The sequence below is a fragment of the Myxocyprinus asiaticus genome, chromosome 4, assembly GCF_019703515.2.
Source record: "Myxocyprinus asiaticus isolate MX2 ecotype Aquarium Trade chromosome 4, UBuf_Myxa_2, whole genome shotgun sequence".
Taxonomy (NCBI): domain Eukaryota; kingdom Metazoa; phylum Chordata; class Actinopteri; order Cypriniformes; family Catostomidae; genus Myxocyprinus; species Myxocyprinus asiaticus.
The window spans coordinates 47,050,143-47,073,477 of NC_059347.1; the positions used below are offsets into that span (position 1 = coordinate 47,050,143).

Genomic DNA, 23,335 nt, shown 5'->3' on the forward strand with positions numbered 1-23,335 from the left:
GCATTTTTGCTCCAAGCCCCTGTTAATTTCTGGACCTGTGTGGGCCAAACCTGTGGATCACTGTCTAGGATGCCTGATTGGTGAGAAGGTCTAGTGTTGCAGCTGAGCCCCATCACACATGGGTTATCTTCAGCAGGGTGGAGGCACAAAGAGAAAAAGTGTGAAAAGTCTCACAAAGTTAGACCTCAGAGCATCCAACATCCCCATCAGAACTTCACACATTGCCACATGACAGCTGAGTACAAAAACACCAATCAACCACCAGAGAAGTCTGTGAAGAGATCTGCTGTTACAACGGGAGTCAAAAAACAGTTCTGCTGCAGCCAGAAAAACAGAAACTAACCTCAAACTTTTACCTGTATACTAAAATTGTTTAAAAGGGCACTGAGGGGTGGCCAGCAAAACCTTTTTAATCAGACTGACATAGAGGCAGTTCCTTGCTTCTAAAATGTTGTTCACATAATTTACAATTCTTCCTTCAGCAAACCACACTCCATCGCCCCAGATGCTGGCAGTGAACAGCGGGAGGGTTTTCATTCTTCATCAACCAGAAATCAAATTTTTAGCTTTTCATTTTATACTGCGAATGAGTGCAGATGTTGATTAAAAAGGCTATTCTGTTGGAATGAATTAGAATTTTGTTATTATTTTTCCATTACTGAGGATAACATTTCCATCACAGAGAGAGAAAAAAAATCACAAGCATGTTTATATCAAGCAGAGAACTGATGGGTTTTGCTCGTGACGTTATGTGAATTAAAATCTCAATTGAATTTATACTGTTTGTTCAGAGTGCAGAGCTAATGCCACAAGAAGTTGGCAGTACACATTTTCCACAGTCCACAGGTGTTCAAGCATTAATGTCTATAGAGAGAACTGTACAACTCTGTTCTGTAAAGGGCTCCTTAGATCTTAATGGATCTACTCTTTTCTGCTTTTCTTTATTCAACAAGAATTGTTCAAGTGACTCTATAATACACTACTGCAAGTTACAGCTTTCCTCAACAAACAAGTACATGTTCATAGTGTAGATGTGCTTAACCCTCATGTTGTGTTCTGGTAATTTTGACCTGAAGAGGATTTTCTTTTGCCTGAAAATGCTAGTTAATATTATCCTATTGGACTAAAACGTACTGACTTTGCTCACACAGGGTCACATCTTCGTAAAAAAGTGTGATACTTAAAATGTAAACAGCACAAGAGTTAAGAAAAGATGACGTTCACATTAGTGTTAGTGAAAGATGTCTCATTGTTTGTGCGCACATCCTGAATGTACCTAATTTCCAAAATGGCTGCCTCATGCATGGACACTGATGGCAGCTTGGAGTAATTCCCATTTCCAGGGGCTCAACAGTCCAAATGAGTCAGACGTTCTGCCAGTATGTATCTCACACGAGGATTGTGCAGACCAACATACTGATACACACACATAAAGGGCTACAGTTTGTGGAGTAATTTGGCGGGACAGTTTGTGGGTTTTATTGCAAACTCAGAGCTTGTTTTGTTTTTTACATTTCACAACCACTTTAACGCACACAGTATTGTCTCTTAACCCCCAGATATTTCCTGCTAAAGGGCCTCTCTTTTATCTTCCTCCTTTTACTTCCTCCTCATGCTGCTCGCTTATTAGTGATCACACATACGCTGTCTGCTTCATACAAACACTCATCCACGCCTGATAAGACACACACACCGGAGCTATGACCCAACCAAACCAGAGCCGGTCCACGCGAGGAGCCCTGCATACCAGAACGACAGACCCGAGGAACTCAAAGGTTTGAAAATCTACTTGGCCAGGCTAGAAAGATATAAAAGTGACAAAAATGAAGCAGAGCAAAGGGGAATAAAGAAACAGAAGTAAAGAGAGAGAGAGAGAGTTGCATGGTGCAAAAAAGAGAAAGACACCTCCTTTAAAATATAAACAACAAGGCCATATTAAGATATAGGTGTGATTTTAGGACTGCATCAGGTTTTTCATTTCTTTTCCTTTTTTCTTTTTTCTTTTTTTTTTTTTTTTTTTGTTGTTGTCTTTTTTATGCAATCATTTAAATCATTCTGCCATAATTAGCAGATATTTTCAGCCATTTGCTGTTCTCCGCTCTGGAACTCTTTGTTATATTCAGTCAGAATAATGAGTCTAATAAATTAACCATGAAAGTCATTGATTTTTCGGTTTGTCTGAGGACATCTGACAGCCAGGTGGATGGAAAGGGAGGGGGTGCGAAAGAGGACAGATCATTCTGTACTAAACATGCCTTGTTTTTGTTTTGTTTTTCTCATCAGGTCTTTTCACACCTTTACCTCTCTTTTTCTGATCTAGACCCTTCTCTTAGAGTATTTGACAGACTGTGATTGACACTCGATTTAAGGGGGTGTCAGTTTGTCAAATACCCCAAGAGAGAGGTCACGAGTCTCCGAAGAGCTCTGCTACACCTCGTTTGACCCAGGATCTTCTGTTACACACATTTAACCGTGTTTGCAGCAGTTGTGTACGTATAGAGTTCACTTTTGTATGTGTAAAATGCTAAGGGAGAGATTGAATAAACAGAATGGACCTTATCATGCACACACATGTGCACACATGTATGGACAATGGAAACTTGTATGTAATGTGTTTTTATGAATATCTATTTCAGTGGTTTTCAACTGTTGGGTCTTGACCCAAAAGTGGGTTGAAGGTCTGTTTTGGGTCACAGACAGCATGGACAAACAAGTCTAAATGCAGTTAATTAAAAGCAACTATCCATATTGATAGTTTGGATAGCAACGAATAGGTGTATCTACTTTTACTTTTTACCATATTTTGCATTGTTGCTATCAAAAGCTGTGCATCCATTTAAAGTCTATGGTATTCTGGTGCAAATTCATCTGTCACCTGGAAATATGGCTAATAGTAAAACAATATTTGACCAAGTGTTTGGTCCACATGGTAAATTAGACTTCTGCTGTTGTTTATGGATTTAGAAAATTGTTGATTATTCTATTCAGTCCATGTTTGATTGGAAATAATTTTTTGTCACTTTTGTATGATAAACAAGTTTAGAACTGCATTGGGTCGCCACTTGATGGCCAAACCAGTTGAGAACCATTGCCTTTTGGTAATGACTGCACATTTTCACTGTATAAAGTGTCAGATAAAAGTTTGCTTAAAATATCATTTTTTATTTTTTTATTTTGATTGTTTGCTTAAAAGAGATCAAATAAACAGAATGAACCTAAAGCCTTGTCACATACATGTCTTGTTGGAAAATAGTTTAAACATCCACATGTTTTTTTTATTTTTATTTTTATTTTTTTATAATCTAATTATCATTTAAATACTAATGGTTTATAGGAGAGCTACACTGCTTTTAGCAATCCACATATTTGTTTGTGTATAAGCTCTACACCACTGCAATTTTCATGGACGGATGGGCGGATGGATGTAAGAGAATATAAACAGATGAAAAATTTGCTTTTGCAATACCAGATATGTACCCTTAACACAGTGCTGTGTTGATTTGTCAGGCGCCATTATGTTAAAGGCACATACTTTTACAGTCTCTACCTTTACACTCGTGGAAGAAAAGGTTTGAATCCTAAAGAACATTTTTTTCTAAGGGTGTAGTGTTTAGCTTGCAGTGCACATTCACATATGTGGATGACAGTTTCAGTTTGCAAGCTACTATCTACAGAAAACTGAAATGCAGTTGTGAAATGTCTGTGTCTCAGTGTTAGTGTGTGTGTATGTGTGTATGTATGTGTGTTGTAATGCATGTGGGTGTGTGTTATCTGTTATCTGCAAATTAAATCTAGCCACGTTTTCTTAGTTTTAGAAATGCAGTTCTGTGTAAACTACCAATGGAAACTACTTTTTCTTTTGAAATCATATATTACCAGGTTAATCTAATTAGAAGCTCAATCTAAATTACATTTGCATATCCAGAAGTAAATATAGCAGTCCTTGCAGGGAAGCAAAATAATAATTTTAGATAAGTATAGGTTTCAGGCCTTTGGTTCTGCATAAATGAAATTCTGCATCAGAGCCACTCAGCGTCCTTCTCGTTTTCTGTCAGCTGTTTACGAGAATCAACACATTAGATGACCTTCACACGGCCACATACTTGGGTTCAGAAAGAGCTAGAGGAATGCAAAGGGGTACCAGAATGCAGGGGTCTACAGGTAATTTTTTTATTTTATTTATTAAAGGCACTTGAAGCGATTTCAGACTGCTTCATTTTGCAAGTCTCAACGACACACCATCTCTCAAATATGCTCCTACCCTTCAAAGACGTGTCAGGAATCAGATGTCAACAAACATGCAAAATGATGTTCAGACAACTATAAATACCTATTTCATTGATATCTTTCTGCACATTTTACTGTATGCATGGTGTTAAAAAAAATCACCTTTTAGTAGCACTTCAGTGAGGACCAGTTTTGTCTAATACTCTTTTATTTACAATTTGAAGTAATCCATTGGTGTTGGCGATATGGCAATTCTGGGCAAAACTCCCATGCAGCCTTGCATTGAGTGGAGAGAGCAGCAGAGGCACTTCTTGGGTCAGTGAATATTTGGGGCTTAGCCCAGACCTCTGTGGATATGTATGGGGCCATCCTTTGATAAAATATCAGAATATAATACACTTTTCTTTTTTTTTATATCCCCTTTTCGCCCCAATTTGGAATGCCCAATTCCCACTACTTAGTAGGTCCTCGTGGTGGCACAGTTACTCACCTCAATCTGGGTGGCGGCGGACAATTCTCAGTTGCCTCTGCTTCTGAGACAGTCAATCCACGCATCTTATCACGTGGCTCATTGTGCATGACACCGCAGAGACTCCCAGCATGTGGAGGCTCATGCTACTCCCCGCAATCCATGCACAACTTACCACGTGCCCCATTGAGAGCGAGAACCACTAATCGCGACCACGAGGAAGTTACCCCATGTGACTCTACCCTCCCTAGCAACCAGGCCAATTTGGTTGCTTAGGAGACCTTAGGAGCTGGAGTCACTCAGCACACTCTGGATTTGAACTCGCAACTTCAGGGGTGGTGGTCCAGGTGCAACTCGCTGAGCTACCCAGGCCCCCCCAGAATATAATACACTTTTAAATACAACCCCAATTCCGAAAAAGTTGGGACAGTATGAAAAATGCCAATAAAAACAAAAAGGAGTGATTTGTAATAATCACTCTTTGCTATATTAAAAGCTCTATAACTACACATTATATTATTTTTTTACCCTGTGAATTTAATTGTTTTCTTTTTCAATGTACAGTAATTTCAAATCAGATGATTGCAACATGCTACAAAAAAGTTGGGACTGTCGAGTGTTTACCACTGTGAAACATCACCATTTCTTCTAATAACACTTATTATGCATTTGGGCACTGAAGACACAAGTTTGTTAAGTTTAGAAAGTAAAATTTTCCCCCATTCATCCATTATGTAGGTCTTTAGCTGCACAATTGTACGGGGTCTTCATTGCCAGATGGTGTGCTTAATAATAAGCCACACATTCTCAATTGGAGACAGGTCAGGACTGCAGGCAGGCCAATCTAGCACCTGCACTCTCTGCTTACACAGCCATACACTTGTAATCTGGGCAATATGTGGTTTGAAGTTGTCGTGCTGGAAAATGCAGGGATGTCTCTGGAAAAGACATGCTGGATGGCAGTATATGTTGCTCCAAAATGTTTACATATCTGTCTGTATTAATGGTCCCCTCACAGATGTGCGAGTTACCCATGCCATGGGCACTGACACACGCCACCCCTGGCCCATACAGACACTGGCTTTTGGACCTGATGCTAATAACAGCTTGGATGGTCCTTCTCCTCTTTGGCCCAGATAACACGAAGGCTGTGTTTTTTAAATGTGGACTCTTTGGACCAAAAAACACAGTTCACCGTTCTACTTTCCTTCTAATATGAGACTGAGCCCAGAGAAGTCGGCAGTGCTTCTGGACAGTGTTGATGTAGGGCTTCTGCTTTGCATATTAAAGTCTTAACTTGCACATGTGGATGCAGCGGCGAGTGGTGTAGACTAACAAAGGTTTACTAAAGTAATCCCAAGCCCATGTTCATGATATCCATTACAGATGAATGATGTTTTTTAAGACAGTGACGTCTGAGGGATCTTCTGATGCATTCAGAAGTGTTTTTTGTCTTGCCCTTTATGACCAGATTCCTTGAATCTTTTAACTATGTTGTGCACTGTAGAGGGTGAAATGCCCAAAATCCTTCCAATTTGTCTTTGGGGAACATTGTTCTCAAAGTGTTGGATTATTTGCTGAAGCATCTGTTGGCAAAGTCTTGAATGATCCTTGCTCTTGAAGGACTAGTCTGTTTTTAAAACTCCTTATACAGTATACAGTACTAAGACAAAATTGCCTCACCTGTTTAACATCTCCTGTTTCACATCACCTCGTTATTTCAACTTGTCAAATTGTTATTAGTCTTAAATTGCCTGTCTCAATATTTTGGTGCGTATTGCAATCATCTGATTTGGAATTACTGTACATTTTTTTTTAAAAAAAAACAATAAAATTCACGAGGTAAAACATCATATTATGTGTAGTTGTGGTGCTTTCAATATAGCAAAGGGTGAATATAATTTACAGATCACTCCTTTTTTGTTTTTATTAGCATTTTTCATACTGTCCCAACTTTTTCGGAATTGGGGTTGTAAAAGTGTAAATGTCTGTGAGATGTCATTTATATACCTACATACTTCCTCAATGGAATAATTTTACTTTTGACATCACTACAAGATGAAGAAAACATTCGGGGCTTAAGCCTCAATAGCTCACCCCTAGCACCACTTGAGTATGCAAGTTAATGCAAGAATGAAGATCAATCATCAATTCAGTTCGCTATCAATTGGATCTTGAATGGTGAACATTCTAACAATATAAGTCAATGGGAGATTTTCAAACTTTCATCTTTAATTTCTTAAAAAGTTTACAGAAACCAATAATTGAAATTGAAAAACTAAAATAATCCTTAGACTGAAATGTCCTACACTGTCTAAATGGAGTCTGTACATTCAGCAGTTTGAGCTGAATTAATTGCACTAATTTGTTGAAAGGAAGAAATAAGCATGTCTGAGAAATATCAATGCAGAATATAGAACGTCAGAGGAAAATCAAAGCCTTTCAAGCATTGTAAAAAAAAACTAAAACCCTTCTTCAAGCTGAGTAGCTGAAAATCAAGCTTTTTTTCTACCATCAGGGACATGTATTGCCCCTAGAACTGCCTAAGGTTAAGTGTCTTGCTCTAGGGCACATGGACAATAGGGCGATTTTCAGGTTAAACACCAAGAGTTTTTGGATGTAGGACCTTTGGCTTAACAACCTAGAGCTTTAACCACTACTGATATAAAGGTCTAATGCTATTTAAAGTAATGAGGCACCAGTATCGATGGAAAGCATCAGTCTACTGTGATCTGTGACTCACACATTTACATTTATCCAGAGTTGTGGGGGTGTAATTGTCAGAGATAAAGATGAGTTAAAGCCATGCACTGTCTGATCTGCCTGAATGTGTGCAGACATCTGTATTGACATTTATTTATTTATTTTTGGGGGGGATAATGTACTCCCATTATACCTTGGGTTCACACTTGGTTTATTATCATTTTGTTGAAATGTAGAATACCATTTTCATATGCCGTCAAAACAGAAATTATTTTTTTTGGAAAAGAAAACCATTCTTACTGTGTATAAAGTGAAATTGTTCACCCAAAACAAAACTTTTGCCATTTTGTCATGATTTACTTATCATTTAAAACACAACCGTGAATAATATTTGAGAGCAATGGCAGAGATAAAGATTATCAGTGAACAACAACTTTATGACAATTTAAATTTATGACAACATCTCACACAAAGCTATCATTTGGTATTCAAAATCACTATCCCTTTTTGTTGTATGAAAAAGAGCTGATTTAACTTTCTGCCTCTGATTCCCTTTTGCGTGTCGTAGAGGAAAGAAAATGGGAGTGAGTAAATAATGAGAAAATGTTCATTTTATGTGAATTATTCCTTAAAATATGTGCATGAACTAACAATATTTGTGTATGTGTCTGTGTGTGTGTGTGTGTGTGTGTGTGTGTGTGTGTGTGTGTGTGTGTGTGTGTGTGTGTGTGTGTATGCGTGCTTGCGTGCATATGTATCATTTGCTGCCAATGGCCTCTTGTGATCCTCGTCGATCTTTGATTTCTTGCGGAACACGGACTGTCATGCCGTCCATCCAACGCTCCACTGTCACCTGACACCCTAAACGAGATCTGAGCCAATAACAAAGCATCATCAGAAATCAAAACAAAAATTATCAAGGCAGTGAGTGGAGTAATTGTATACTATCGTTCTGAAGGTGCAGTTCTCCTGGGCAGTTCCCATACTTACAAGCTTGGGAGTCGTAATTATAATGTGATGTGTGTTTAAGTGATTTTGGTATGACAAAATGGTAATGTTGGTCAAATGTATAAGAAAGGTTTTCACTGGTTGACAAACACAGGAAGCCTTTTAACTGCTTATGCAACAAAATCTTTGTCTAATGCTGTCCCCACTTAACGTGTCTTTTAGGGGTGTCTATTAAAGAATCAGGCCAGAAGCTAATTGGTATTGTATGCAATTTGTGTACTGCTGATGAAGAATATGAGGAGATAGGCTGTGTGATAAAACTACATTCCCATCATGCTCTGTGATTATTTAAATGACACATCCCTCGGAATGTAAGGGCTTACAAGTTTCCCATTGATTCCCATATGATTATGATGTTTTGATGCCATTCATGTGTGCTTATCTCATAAATAAAAATGTTCTGGCATGACTTGTAAGCAGCATTAGTTTGGTGAACTCTCTGACCTGCAAATTCTAATAGCCATAAGACTTTTGACCAATAGATGTTCTAAAGGTCCCAGATTGACCTCTTGGTTCAATACAAAGAATACAAACCAAAGAATTTTTTATTGTTTGTCATTTATAATTGATTAAAAAATAGAGCCCCTGACATCCTTATATGAATATTTTATGTGCTGTCTGAAGTAATTTTAAAATTAAAAACTTGAAAAAAAAAAAAAAGTTAGAGCAGGGTCTTACGTCTTGGTGAGTCCATAGGCCAGATCTAGCATGTCAATCTCTTCATCCACCACCGGCTCCAGTTTGTTATACACACTCTCCTCGAATATCAGGTGACATGTGGAACAGGCTAAAGCACCCTCACATGCTCCTGAGACAAACACACACACACACATTCTATTTTTATGTTGTGTGACTAAAGAAATACAATGAACTGTCAGTCACCCATATTACAACAAATCCATATCAAACTGTCATTATTGAACATAGTGGCTTTCATATATTTTCAAGTTTGCATTAGGACATTTCCATGACATGAGTGCACAGACAAACATTTTAAGTAAATCATTTGGTCTCATGTAAGTAATGGCAAATCCATCTCAGGTGTCAGTGTCTTGAGTGGGTTGACTCAAAGCTGAGGTGTGTAATTTTTCGATAATAGATATTCTTCTGAGCTCCCAGCTCAATGTGAAGAGACAACTGTGACATCCTTATGTTGATTACCCTGAAAATTGTAAACACTGTGACTCTGTGGCGGTATCAAAACATCTCTCCATTTGTTAGAGAGGTCCGACATGGCAATTTCTGATTCAAACAATAGCGTGAGTTTAGGGCGGGGCTACCTGGAGTGTTTGGGAAAACACTCATGTTTGAAAAAGTCATTATTTTTGTCATTCCTTTGCTTTTACTCTATTGCTAGTGTACTCCTAAATTTGACTAAATTAACTTTTAGCAGATATACACATTTTAAATGTACAGTTTTTCTCTTCTGGGAAAATGGACCAAAGATATTGATGACTCATTTTACACACAAGGTTGTTCCCAAATATTTGTCCAATCAAATGCTCTCTAGACTGTGAATGTCCCTCCTCCTAATACCAATAGTTAATACATCAACAAAGGAAAGAAAATGGCTATAGTTAAGCCATTTCATGAGGTCTTTAAAATAAGTTCAAAAGACAAAAATTGATGTAATTAAGAACACAGTGTGTAGCTCACAGACACAGAATAGGGAACTAGTAAAGGAACACTAGATGTAATGTTTAGTTACACCATTACACTATAATTATGCACATTTAAAATTTACGGGACTAAGAACAAATCACACTGAACCAAAAGAATTCACAAAAACGCATGTGAATGTGCAAAAAAAAAAAAAAAAAATTATATATTATATATATATATATATATACTATTTACCAAAGCCACTGATGTCAAGATTTTTCTTGATCACAATGTCTAGAAGAGTCTCTCCCTCTGTGACAAACACACTGCTTTTCACCCCCGACTGATTTAAAAAGTGAACCAGCACCTTAGAGCCAGAGGAACTAAGAACACACAAAGACACAAGTGATTACATTAAACTTATGTTCTTGGCAAAGGTTTTCTTATCAACTTAAATGGCAAAAATAACAAACAAAAAAAAATGAATTTCAAGAATGGGTTGAGTTGAGCCCAGTACTGAGGTTAAAATAAAGTTCCAGCTGTAGTGTTAGTGGAGGAAGAAAAGTTGCAATGCAGGAATGGATTTTTTGATGAAGGCTAATTTAAAATGTTCTGAATCTGAACAAATTAAAGTGAACTGATAACAGAAGGATGTTGATTAGTTGTAATCAATGTGTTTGCGTGAATCTCTTATTTGTTCATGTTTTAAACCTTAGAATGGAGGGACCTTACTAATTGCTCAGTTAAAGTGATAGTTTACCCAAAAAATGTAATTATGTCATAATTCACTCACCCTCATGTTGTTCAAACTTGTATGACTTTTTTTTTTCCTTGGAACACAAAAGCAGATTTTAAGTAGACTGGGATGGGGCGCCAATAGGGATCTTGCCTAGGGTGCCAAAATGGTCAGAAATGGCTCTGTTGAATGGTGACTGAGGCTAACATTCTGCCTAACATCTCATTCTGTTTTCCACTGAAGAACAAAAGTCATAGTAGTTTAAAACAACATGAGGGTGAGTAAATGACAACAGAATTTTTATTTCTGGGTGAAATATCCCTTCAAGCATTAATTAATTGCAGATTTCATTAGTGCCTGTAAACACAAAGCAGAAAAGAACATCCAGATCAGCATGAATCCTTCACTGCAGGGCTGAAACCTGTGAAATTGACCATGTCTGTGAATACTGTGAACAAAATGAGAGCAAGCAAGATTCTTTTCTTTCTTACGGCACTTACAATCTTCTGGTCTTTCATGGTCTTGAAACAGTACAAACAGCTATCAAAGCTCTGGGGGAAAAAATGCTACCATTTAAATTGTCCAGCACAGCAGGTTTTCTGCACTGATTATAAGTAGATCCTTGAGTAGAAGATGAGTAGAAGATTGTTGTACTCAACAACACAATTAATGAAAAATAACACTGACTAGAGGGTTTGTCCTTAACATTGTCATCTTTTGCTTGCTCACATTGAATTGAAATGTAAGAAGCTGATTATAATTATATGATGTCGATGACAACTCTCACATGCCAAATATGTTATGTTACTATTCCCGCTCTTTTTCCAGGCAATCCAGTGATGAGTCAAAAAGTGTACACACGATACACAGAGAGTTCTATTAGAACAAATGAATCGCGAACCCTTTCAGCATTCAATCATGCGCAGCATATTAATTACAAATGTCTAAATTTATATTTATAACAAGTTAAAATGCTAATTTTTGATATATACAAAGTAATAACTACCAGTAAAAACTGAAATCTTGATGAAAATAATAATAATAATAACTTTAGCACCTTTTAGCAATTTAGCACAAAGTGCTTCACAAAACATACAATCAAAACACACTCAGTAAAGCACAACACATTCACACAGCAAGTCTAAACAAATTACTTTTTAAACTACACTTAAACACAGATCCAGATTCTGCAGATCTAATCTTCCAGGGCAGGCAGTTCCATAATCATGGGGCCGTCACTACAAATGCTCTATCACCTTTAGTTTTGCATCTGGATTTTGGAACATCCAACCGGTCATGACTAGAAGATCTAAGAGGTCTAAATGTTTCATAAGGTCTTAAAAGTTCTGCTATGTATTCTGGCACCAAACCATGTAATGCTTTATATGTCAGTAATACAATCTTAAAATCAAGCCTTAAATTGAATTGATAACTAATACAAAGAAGATAAAACTAGAGTAACATCATCTGAAAACCTAGTATTTGTCAAAAGTCTAGCTGCAGAATTTTGCACTGACTGTAGATGTGCTAATGTGCATTGATTTAAAGTTGAAAACAGGGCATTAAAATAAATGAAGTTCCTAAACGTAAGTTCGGGAGGAGCTAGTCCATCTAATCTTTCAATTAACAGCCAGAGTATATAAGCAGCTGTTTACCTGTTTCCAGCATCCCTCCACCTCCCCAACTCCACCTTTACCCTAGGCATCTTGCCCCACTTAATCATCTCCTAATAATATTCCCGGGGGGGATACTTCAGAGCTCGAGTTGAAGCTGCTTCATCCAGCCCCTCCTCCATGGCAGCAAGCCAAATAAGCATAAATAAGCTTCTCTGTATCCCTAAAATGTCTAACCTTACCTTGGAAATGTTCCTTACTTGATAAAAACAAGACTGAACTAACTGCCTGATGTGATATTCAAAATTTACATTTGTATCAAAATAGACATCCACATTTCTCACCACCTGCTAAATATTTGGGACCACCTGTGTAAGTGCTGACTTAATCAAACTTTTTTTTAAACCATGGCTGACTATAACAACCTCTGTTTTATCAGTATTTAATGGAAGAAAATGAAATGCCATCCAATGTTTTTATATCTGCTATACAAGCTTGAAGAACATTTAAATTAATCAGATCATTGGGATTCAATGACAAATACAACTGCAGGTCATCTGCATAGTAATGAAAATCAGTAATGATATCAGTAATTACATTTGCATTAGTAAAAACGTTAATTCTTGATATAAAAATGATGTCATTCTCACTGAAATACCCATTCTTGATAACAAAATAAAAAAATGTATATCCATTACTGCATTTTTACTAGTAGAATGTCACAATGATCTGTCATTCCCTCCTGTGCAAAATGCAATTTCAGATATCTATAATTAATTTCTTACTAGTTGAAATTAATAAAAGGTAAATAGATAAAATGAGACTCTAAATACTTGATGACAATGAGCACAGGAAATGTGTAGTATAGTCTAGTGAGACCAAGAGTAGGGGAGTCTTAAAGAGACTGGCATGTGGCTTTGTCTAAATATAGGCGGGGAGTTAGATGATTTGGCAGTAATTGGAACTTTGTTACCAATAACACGTAAGGATGAAGAAGTTACTGCACCTGGACATGCACGACCCTTCATGTGGCAAGACAGAATGTAGAGGTAACCAGGAGAGGATGAATCATAATGGCCGGCCTGGTGTGTAGCACTTAATGAAAGATCAAGGACCAGGCCACTAGCAACAGTGAAAGGTTGGTGTGTTGAACTGAATACTAACAGATACTGTGTGTTTCTGTGTTCAATGTGTGAAAGAACTGAGCAGAAGGAATCAGTCTGAACAAATTTCCAAAGGTTGAAAACAATTTCAGGCAGCAGGCTGCTAGATGACTAGGGCCTTGATGAGCTGTGGTAGAGTAGATTGTCACAAAAGGGCCTTATTTTCGTCATACTGTGGAGCATGAAGCAGCTTTTGGGGTAAAAGGCTCCCTCACCACCTTTTTTTAAAAACTGAATTTTAATTGAAATAACCTTCTGTTATTATTTATCTTCACACATATTGTTTTGCTCTATCAATATTCAAGAAAAATCTATCTTTTTTATTTTACCTTGATACATTTTGTGACCAGAAAAAAATCTAAATTCCCTTAGGGGTGCCTTTAGCCCCGTTGCACCCTACTAAAATATAAATGCACACAACACACAAACTTCTTCAAGTTACAGTCTTCTGTCTGATAGACTTCCTTATTTGTGCTGTACAGCTGGGTATGTAGAAGGTGAATTTTAATAGAATAACATGTGCATGCAAGTGGCCGATTGTTATTTTGAATAACTTTATTTTATTTATTTTTTTTCATATACACAAATAAAACAGTCAGTCTCAGTCCCCGTTCACTTTGATTGTGTATGGAAATAATGATCCAATTAAAGTGAATAGTGAGTGAGGCTAACTTTTAGCTAAAATCTTCTTTTATGTTCCACGAAAGAAAGTTATTTCAGGATTTGAATAACATGAGGGTAAATGATAACAATTTTTATTTTTGGTTGAATTATTCCTTTAATTTATATAGGAAGGAGATGTGTTTGTGCTGAAAACCATTAAAACAACTTAATTTTAATATTTCTGCAATGCTATTTCAGCACTTGTAGAACCTGATTGTTATTTTGCAGGTGGTTTGTAAATAAAATACAATTTTTTGAGCTCAAATACCAAAAGTGGAGCAACTGTTAAGTGAATTTGTTGCTCAAACTTTAAACTTTATTAACTACAGTGCTCGTGGAGATTTTCATTGGCCTTTGCAAGATGGAGACTATGATACTTAATCAAATGTGGTCCGGTACTTGCTATTAAACGTATAATTTTTACATATATTGAGTGCCCACAGGTCAGTTTTCAGAGGTTCTATATTTACAATTCAATACAAAAAGCATTATGTGAAACATTAGGGTTTTTTAAAAGAGTAGTCCATTTGTGAAGCAGCACATCTGATTCCAGATCAGGTGTTAAAGACTCACCCATTTTCCTGGGATTGACTGTAGAGTTTGGGTACTGTGTGAAGAACTCGCAGATGGTTCCTGGTGGATCCTAAATGGCACAGGAGAATAGAAGTTGAACGGAGAAAACTCCTGACACACACACGATAGGCCATGCTGTCCTGTGCAAACATGCGATCTGTGTGTGCAAGTGGGTGTATGAATGAGCAGGGAGCTCTGCATCTAATTTTGGGATGTTCTTTGCTTTAAGGACAAAGCTAAAAGCTTCATCAAGAGGACCAACCCTGTAGGTTCTCAAGGTTGTACACAAAGAGAAAGGGAGAGGGGGAAGCCTTGGTCTAAAGGCCATGGGCATATCTGAGAAAATAAACAAGCTTGACAGAAAGCACAAAAACACTCTCTCACACACACGCATTCTAGTACTTTGTAGTTTAAAATTCAGTTTTGTCGAGCTGCCGTTGTCTTAGCAACTAGGCTTTGTCTGTCACTTGGTTCTATTGCTATTGCTAATACCATGTTAGGCCCAGTGTTTGTTCTGTGTACTGTATGTGTTAGGCTGGTAAATCAAACTTTGTTGTTTATACATTTACAACATTTTCCAACTTGGTCTAATAGAATCATGTCACTATACCTACATTTTCTGCAAAATTATTTTGACATGGCTTGTTGTATCAAAACTGTTGCTACACATCTAAGGAAGCACGTAATATCATTTTGCAAAAATGTTGCTACAGTCATGTATTTTTTCTGAAACCAAGCTGAAATTGTCAATTTCCCAATTTGGCCTATGGCATGTCAAATATATTGCACATAATTGGGCCTATGCAGTTCATTGAAATGAATAGTCATGTTTGCTACTGTGTTGGGTTGCCACCAGTGTTGGGGAAGCTACTTTGAAACTGTAGTTTGACAAGCTACAAACTACTCATAATTTTAAGTAGTTTAGCTACAGTCAAGCTACTCTTTTGAAAAAGTAGTTAGCTACACTACAAGTTACTATCAAAAAGTAGCTAGCTACATTGAAGCTACTTAATGAGGCAATATTTTTTTTATGTTACTATCAAACCAATAATATTAATAACAAAATTTACACTAATGACATTTATTAATTAATGTATTAATTAAATACATTTAATGTGTTTAAATATATTAAATGTATTTAATACATTTAATGAATAGTAATATAAAAACAGTTAATAATGGCCATAAAATAAAATACAACAGTATAAAATAAAAACAAAAAAGATCAGATGCCATTAAAAAAACTTTTTTATATTACACACTTTCCAGTCCTGCTGTGGCCAGGAGTAGCCTACTTTCCAAAATTTCTAATTTTTATGACAAACTCTCATTGGGCTGGCATTTTTTGTTCTTGTCACATAATATTTTGTGTGGATAATATGTGAATAAAGACTCAGGGCTTGTTTCTCCCCTCACCTGGGTTCATGCTCATTGTATTTTCTGACTTTTTTGCCATTGACATGCAAGTGCCAGCTTTACAGGTCACATACAGAGGTTGCTCTACAAATATTTGTTCGCTTTGTTCAGGTCCAAAAAAAGTGGACAGATGGTCATCCTAGATTGTTGCATAATAATACATGCTATAAATGATTTCTTTTACCAATCATTTTATTTATTTTACATGAAAATAACAGTTAATTAAATGCTAAGAAATTGAGAAATCAAATAGTTCTGCATGATAGTAATTATTATAATAATATATACTGTATATTTATAAATATTATAATAATTCACTCGCTGCTCCCAATAACGCACAAATGATGAGAAGCTAATTAAACATATTTAGAACAGAAACAAAATCCCTCAAATGGCAATAATAACTTTATTTTATTTAAAATAGTAAAGGTAAATATGCTGTTGTGTGATCTATTAAGAACAAAGTGTTTGAAACATTCTTTGTTTCATAGAAGAATATAATGGTGTTCTTTTATCATTTTCAGATTTACCTGCACCTGTACATCTTGTAAAGTTAAACAAACTGTGGTTGCTTGCTTTACATAACCATCAGACAATCTCTTCTTATCCAAGTGAGCTGTAATAAGCTCTCAGTAGATGGCAGTAATTCACTCTTTTTGTTTGTGATCTGCCATTACAAAAGAAGAAGACGATGCTTCCTGATTCTGATCAGCAGAAAGAAATATGCTGCCAGATCGTCAGACATTTTGCCGGTAAAAGTTTGGCTTCTACGCAATAAGGAAGGTTATTAGTTATAATCTGACCAACATGATGCAGCGTTTGGTCCCGCTTCACCGCTACTTGCTGGATAAAGTAGTTCACTACTGGAAAAGCTACTCTGTTTTAAAAGCAGCTGAGCTAATGTCAAGCTACTGAATTTTTTTTTAAAGTTAGTAGCGTCGCTACATGTAGTTAGCTACTTCCCAACACTGGTTGCCACTTGATGTACATTGGAGTTTGCTCCAAATCTGGGTCCTGAAGCAAAACGAGTTGTTGAACCATTTTTCCAGAGTTCAGATTCAGATACGAGTTCAGAGTTCTGAGCTTAGAGTTGACAAAAAATGTAGGGCTTGGATCCAGATTTGATATTATAAACTGGACATAAATTGATGTAATTAAGAACACAGTGTCTCACAGACACAGAATAGGGAACTAGTAAAGGAACATTAGATGTAATGTTTAGTTACAACATTACACTATAATTATGCACATTTAAAATGTACGGGACTAAACAAAACACTGAACCACAAGAATTCACACAAACACCTGTGACGTGAATATGTGCAAAAAAAAATAATATTTTTTTTTTTACCAAAGCCACTGATGTCAAGATTTTTCTTGATCACAACATCTAGAAGAGTCTCTCCCTCTGTGACAAACACACTGCTTTTCGCCCCTGACTGATTTAAAAAGTGAACCAGCACTTTAGAGCCAGAGGAACTAAGAACATACAAAGACACAAGTGATTACATTAAACTTATGTTCTTGGCAAAGGTTTTCTTATCAACTTAAATGGCAAAAATAACAACAACAAAAAAATGAATTTCAAGAATGGGTTGAGTTGAGCCCAGTACTGAGGTTAAAATAAAGTTCCAGCTGTAGTGTTAGTGGAGGAAGAAAAGTTGCAATGCAGGAATGGATTTTTTGATGAAGGCTAATTTAAAATGTTCTGAATCTGAACAAATTAAAGTGAACTGATAACAGAAGGATGTTGATTAGTTGTAATCAGTGTGTTTGCGTGAACCTCTTATTTGTTCATGTGTTTTAAACCTTAGAATGGAGGGACCTTTTAATTAATAAAAAAACGGCACTTACAATCTTCTGGTCTTTCATGGTCTTGAAACAGTACAAACAGCTATCAAAGCTCTGAAAAAAAAAATACTACCATTTAAATTGTCCAGCACAGCAGGTTTTCTGCACTGATTATAAGTAGATCCTTGAGTAGAAGATGAGTAGAAGATTGTTGTACTCAACAACACAATTAATGAAAAATAACACTGACTAGAGGGTTTGTCCTTAACATTGTCATCTTTTGCTTGCTCACATTGAATTGAAATGTAAGAAGCTGATTATAATTATATGATGTCGATGACAACTCTCACATGCCAAATATGTTATGTTACTATTCCCGCTCTTTTTCCAGGCAATCCAGTGATGAGTCAAAAAGTGTACACACGATACACAGAGAGTTCTATTAGAACAAATGAATCGCGAACCCTTTCAGCATTCAATCATGCGCAGCATATTAATTACAAATGTCTAAATATATATTTATAATAAGTTAAAATGCTAATTTTTGATATATACAAAGTAATAACTACCAGTATAAACTGAAATCTTGATGAAAATAATAATAATAATAACTTTAGCACCTTTTAGCAATTTAGCACAAAGTGCTTCACAAAACATACAATCAAAACACACTCAGTAAAGCACAACACATTCACACAGCAAGTCTAAACAAATTACTTTTTAAACTACACTTAAACACAGATCCAGATTCTGCAGATCTAATCTTCCAGGGCAGGCTGTTCCATAATCGTGGGGCCGTCACTACAAATGCTCTATCACCTTTAGTTTTGCATCTGGATTTTGGAACATCCAACCGGTCATGACTAGAAGATCTAAGAGGTCTAAATGTTTCATAAGGTCTTAAAAGTTCTGCTATGTATTCTGGCACCAAACCATGTAATGCTTTATATGTCAGTAATACAATCTTAAAATCAAGCCTTAAATTGAATTGATAACTAATACAAAGAAGATAAAACTAGAGTAACATGATTTGAAAACCTAGTATGTGTCAAAAGTCTAGCTGCAGAATTTTGCACTGACTGTAGATGTGCTAATGTGCATTGATTTAAAGTTGAAAACAGGGCATTACAATAATCTAGCCAAGATGAAATAATAGCATGTATAAGCTTCTCTGTATCCCTAAAATGTCTAACCTTACCTTGGAAATGTTCCTTACTTGATAAAAACAAGACTGAACTAACTGCCTGATGTGATATTCAAAATTTACATTTGTATCAAAATAGACATCCACATTTCTCACCACCTGCTAAATACACTATATTGCCAAAAGTATTCGCTCACCCATCCAAATAATTGAATTCAGGTGTTCCAATCACTTCCATGGCCACAGGCGTATAAAATGAAGCACCTAGGCATGCAGACTGCTTCTACAAACGTTTGTGAAAGAATGGGCCACTCTCAGGAGCTCAATGAATTGCAGCGTGGTACTGTGATAGGATGCCACCTGTGCAACAAGTACAGTCGTGAAATTTCCTCGCTACTAAATATTCCACAGTCAACTGTCAGTGGTGTTATAACAAAGTGGAAGCGATTGGGAATGACAGCAACTCAGCCAATAAGTGGTAGGCCACGTAAAATGACAGAGTGGGGTCAGCGGATGCTGAGGCGCATAGTGCGCAGAGGTCGCCAACTTTCTGCAGAGTCAATCGCTACAGACCTCCAAAGTTCATGTGGCCTTCAGATTAGCTCAAGAACAGTGCGTAGAGAGCTTCATGGAATGGGTTTCCATGGCCGAGCAGCTGCATCCAAGCCATACATCACCAAGTGCAATGCAAAGCATCGGATGCAGTGGTGTAAAGCACGCCGCCACTGGACTCTAGAGCAGTGGAGACGCGTTCTCTGGAGTGACGAATCACGCTTCTCCATCTGGCAATCTGATGGACGAGTCTGGGTTTGGCGGTTGCCAGGAGAACGGTACTTGTCTGACTGCATTGTGCCAACTGTGAAGTTGGTTGAGGGGGGATTATGGTGTGGGGTTGTTTTTCAGGAGCTGGGCTTGGCCTCTTTGTTCCAGTGAAAGAACTCTGAATGCTTCAGCATACCAAGAGATTTTGGACAATTCCATGCTCCCAACTTTGTGGGAACAGTTTGGGAATGGCCCCTTCCTGTTCCAACATGACTGCGCACCAGTGCACAAAGCAAGGTCCATAAAGACATGGATGAGCGAGTTTGGTGTGGAAGAACTTGACTGGCCTGCACAGAGTCCTGACCTCAACCCGATAGAGCACCTTTGGGATGAATTAGTGCGAAGACTGCGAGCCAGGCCTTCTCATCCAACATCAGTGTCTGACCTCACAAATGCGCTTCTGGAAGAATGGTCAAAAATTCCCATAAACACACTCCTAAACCTTGTGGAAAGCCTTCCCAGAAGAGTTGAAGCTGTTATAGCTGCAAAGGGTGGGTCAACGTCATATTAAACCCTATGGATTAAGAATGGGATGTCACTTAAGTTCATATGCCTCTAAAGGCAGATGAGCGAATACTTTTGGCAATATAGTGTATTTGGGACCACCTGTGTAAGTGCTGACTTAATCAAACTTTTTTTTAAACCATGGCTGACTATAACAACCTCTGTTTTATCAGTATTTAATGGAAGAAAATGAAATGCCATCCAATGTTTTTATATCTGCTATACAAGCTTGAAGAACATTTAAATTAATCAGATCATTGGGATTCAATGACAAATACAACTGCAGGTCATCTGCATAGTAATGAAAATCAGTAATGATATCAGTAATTACATTTGCACTAGTAAATTAATAAAAGGTAAATAGATAAAATGAGACTCTAAATACTTGATGACAATGAGCACAGGAAATGTGTAGTATAGTCTAGTGAGACCAAGAGTAGGGGAGTCTTAAAGAGACTGGCATGTGGCTTTGTCTAAATATAGGCGGGGAGTTAGATGATTTGGCAGTAATTGGAACTTTGTTACCAATAACACGTAAGGATGAAGAAGTTACTGCACCTGGACATGCACGACCCTTCATGTGGCAAGACAGAATGTAGAGGTAACCAGGAGAGGATGAATCATAATGGCCGGCCTGGTGTGTAGCACTTAATGAAAGATCAAGGACCAGGCCACTAGCAACAGTGAAAGGTTGGTGTGTTGAACTGAATACTAACAGATACTGTGTGTTTCTGTGTTCAATGTGTGAAAGAACTGAGCAGAAGGAATCAGTCTGAACAAATTTCCAAAGGTTGAAAACAATTTCAGGCAGCAGGCTGCTAGATGACTAGGGCCTTGATGAGCTGTGGTAGAGTAGATTGTCACAAAAGGGCCTTATTTTCGTCATACTGTGGAGCATGAAGCAGCTTTTGGGGTAAAAGGCTCCCTCACCACCTTTTTTTTAAAAACTGAATTTTAATTGAAATAACCTTCTGTTATTATTTATCTTCACACATATTGTTTTGCTCTATCAATATTCAAGAAAAATCAATCTTTTTTATTTTACCTTGATACATTTTGTGACCAGAAAAAATCTAAATTCCCTTAGGGGTGCCTTTAGCCCCGTTGCACCCTACTAAAATATAAATGCACACAACACACAAACTTCTTCAAGTTACAGTCTTCTGTCTGATAGACTTCCTTATTTGTGCTGTACAGCTGGGTATGTAGAAGGTGAATTTTAATAGAATAACATGTGCTTGCAAGTGGCCGATTGTTATTTTGAATAACTTTATTTTATTTTTATTTTTTTTCATTTACACAAATAAAACAGTCAGTCTCAGTCCCCGTTCACTTTGATTGTGTATGGAAATAATGATCCAATTAAAGTGAATAGTGAGTGAGGCTAACTTTTAGCCTAAAATCTTCTTTTATGTTCCACAAAAGTTATTTCAGGATTTGAATAACATGAGGGTGGGTAAATGATAACAATTTTTATTTTTGGTTGAATTATTCCTTTAATTTACATAGAAAGGAGCTGTATTGTACTGTATTGACAGCCTGAATGTCAATACAGTACAATACAACCTACTGTATATTTTATATATACCATATATATTATTTTTTATTGTATACTGTGTATTCTATATTGTGTGTATTGTATACTGTACATTGTATATTATTATTTGTATATTGTGTTGTGTGTAATTATGTGTATATTAGATATGTAAATTGTGTTGTGTAAATCTGATGTTTATTGTAAATTGGTATATGTCTCATCACTGTCATGACTGCTATGTTGCTCGGAACTGCACCCAAGACTTTCACCCACTATTGCACTTGTGTATATGGTTGAGTGACAATAAAAGTGATTTGATTTGATTTGATTTGTTTGTGCTGAAAACTATTAAAACAACTTAATTTTAATATTTCCGCAATGCTATTTCAGAACTTGTAGAACCTGATTGTTATTTTGCAGGTGGTTTGTAAATAAAATACAATTTTTTGAGCTCAAATACCAAAAGTGGAGCAACTGTTAGTGAATTTGTCGCTCTAACTTTAAACTTTATTAACTACAGTGCTCGTGGAGATTTTCATTGGCCTTTGCAAGATGGAGACTATGGTACTTAATCAAATGTGGTCTAGTACTTGCTGTTAAACGTATAATTTCTATATATACTGAGTGCCTACAGGTCAGTTTTCAGAGGTTCTATATTTACAATTCAATACAAAAAGCATTATGTGAAACATTAGTGTTTTTTAAAGGAGTAGTCCATTTGTGAAGCAGCACATCTGATTTCAGATCAGGTGTTAAAGACTCACCCATTTTCCTGGGATTGACTGTAGAGTTTGGGTACTGTGTGAAGAACTCGTGGATGGTTCCTGGTGGATCCTGAATGGCACAGGAGAATAGAAGTTGAATGGAGAAAACTACTGATACACACATGATAGGCTATGCTGTGCAAACATGCGATCTGTGTGTGCAAGTGGGTGTATGAATGAGCAGGGAGCTCTGCATCTAATTTTGGGATGTTCTTTGCTTTAAGGACAAAGCTAAAAGCTTCATCAAGAGGACCAACCCTGTAGGTTCTCAAGGTTGTACACAAAGAGAAAGGGAGAGGGGGAAGCCTTGGTCTAAAGGCCATGGGCATATCTGAGAAAATAAACAAGCTTGACAGAAAGCACAAAAACACTCTCTCACACACACGCATTCTAGTACTTTGTAGTTTAAAATTCAGTTTTGTCGAGCTGCCGTTGTCTTAGCAACTAGGCTTTGTCTGTCACTTGGTTCTATTGCTATTGCTAATACCATGTTAGGCCCAGTGTTTGTTCTGTGTACTGTATGTGTTAGGCTGGTAAATCAAACTTTGTTTATACATTTACAACATTTTCTAACTTGGTCTAATAGAATCATGTCACTAT

The 23,335-nt window shown here is 36.9% G+C and overlaps 1 protein-coding gene and 1 long non-coding RNA gene across 7 annotated transcripts; one reads left to right on the forward strand and one right to left on the reverse strand.

Moving 5' to 3' along the window:
* Nucleotides 1–1,571: 1,571 nt before the first annotated feature.
* LOC127438979 (uncharacterized) lies at nucleotides 1,572–5,845 on the forward strand. Of its 5 annotated transcripts, none has more exons than XR_007896833.1 (4): nucleotides 1,582–1,775; nucleotides 2,284–4,161; nucleotides 4,452–4,542; nucleotides 5,715–5,830. It is a non-coding gene; the product is annotated as an uncharacterized LOC127438979 (long non-coding RNA). The 5 variants fall into 5 exon arrangements; XR_007896831.1 differs by lacking the exon at nucleotides 5,715–5,830 and adding an exon at nucleotides 4,689–4,780; XR_007896832.1 differs by having other exon boundaries at nucleotides 1,572–1,775; nucleotides 2,284–4,542.
* A 191-nt stretch (nucleotides 5,846–6,036) lies between these two features.
* fdx1b (ferredoxin 1b) lies at nucleotides 6,037–22,901 on the reverse strand. Of its 2 annotated transcripts, XM_051694862.1 has the most exons (5): nucleotides 22,736–22,901; nucleotides 14,758–14,827; nucleotides 10,265–10,392; nucleotides 9,086–9,215; nucleotides 6,037–8,271 (listed from the first exon to the last, which is right to left on the reverse strand). In XM_051694862.1, the coding sequence occupies exons 1-5, from the start codon at nucleotides 22,857–22,859 to the stop codon at nucleotides 8,157–8,159; spliced, it is 567 nt and encodes a 188-aa protein (XP_051550822.1). In that variant the 5' UTR covers nucleotides 22,860–22,901; the 3' UTR covers nucleotides 6,037–8,156. The 2 variants fall into 2 exon arrangements, with proteins under 2 accessions (XP_051550822.1, XP_051550832.1); XM_051694872.1 differs by lacking the exon at nucleotides 22,736–22,901 and having other exon boundaries at nucleotides 6,558–8,271; nucleotides 14,758–14,931.
* Nucleotides 22,902–23,335: the final 434 nt, after the last annotated feature.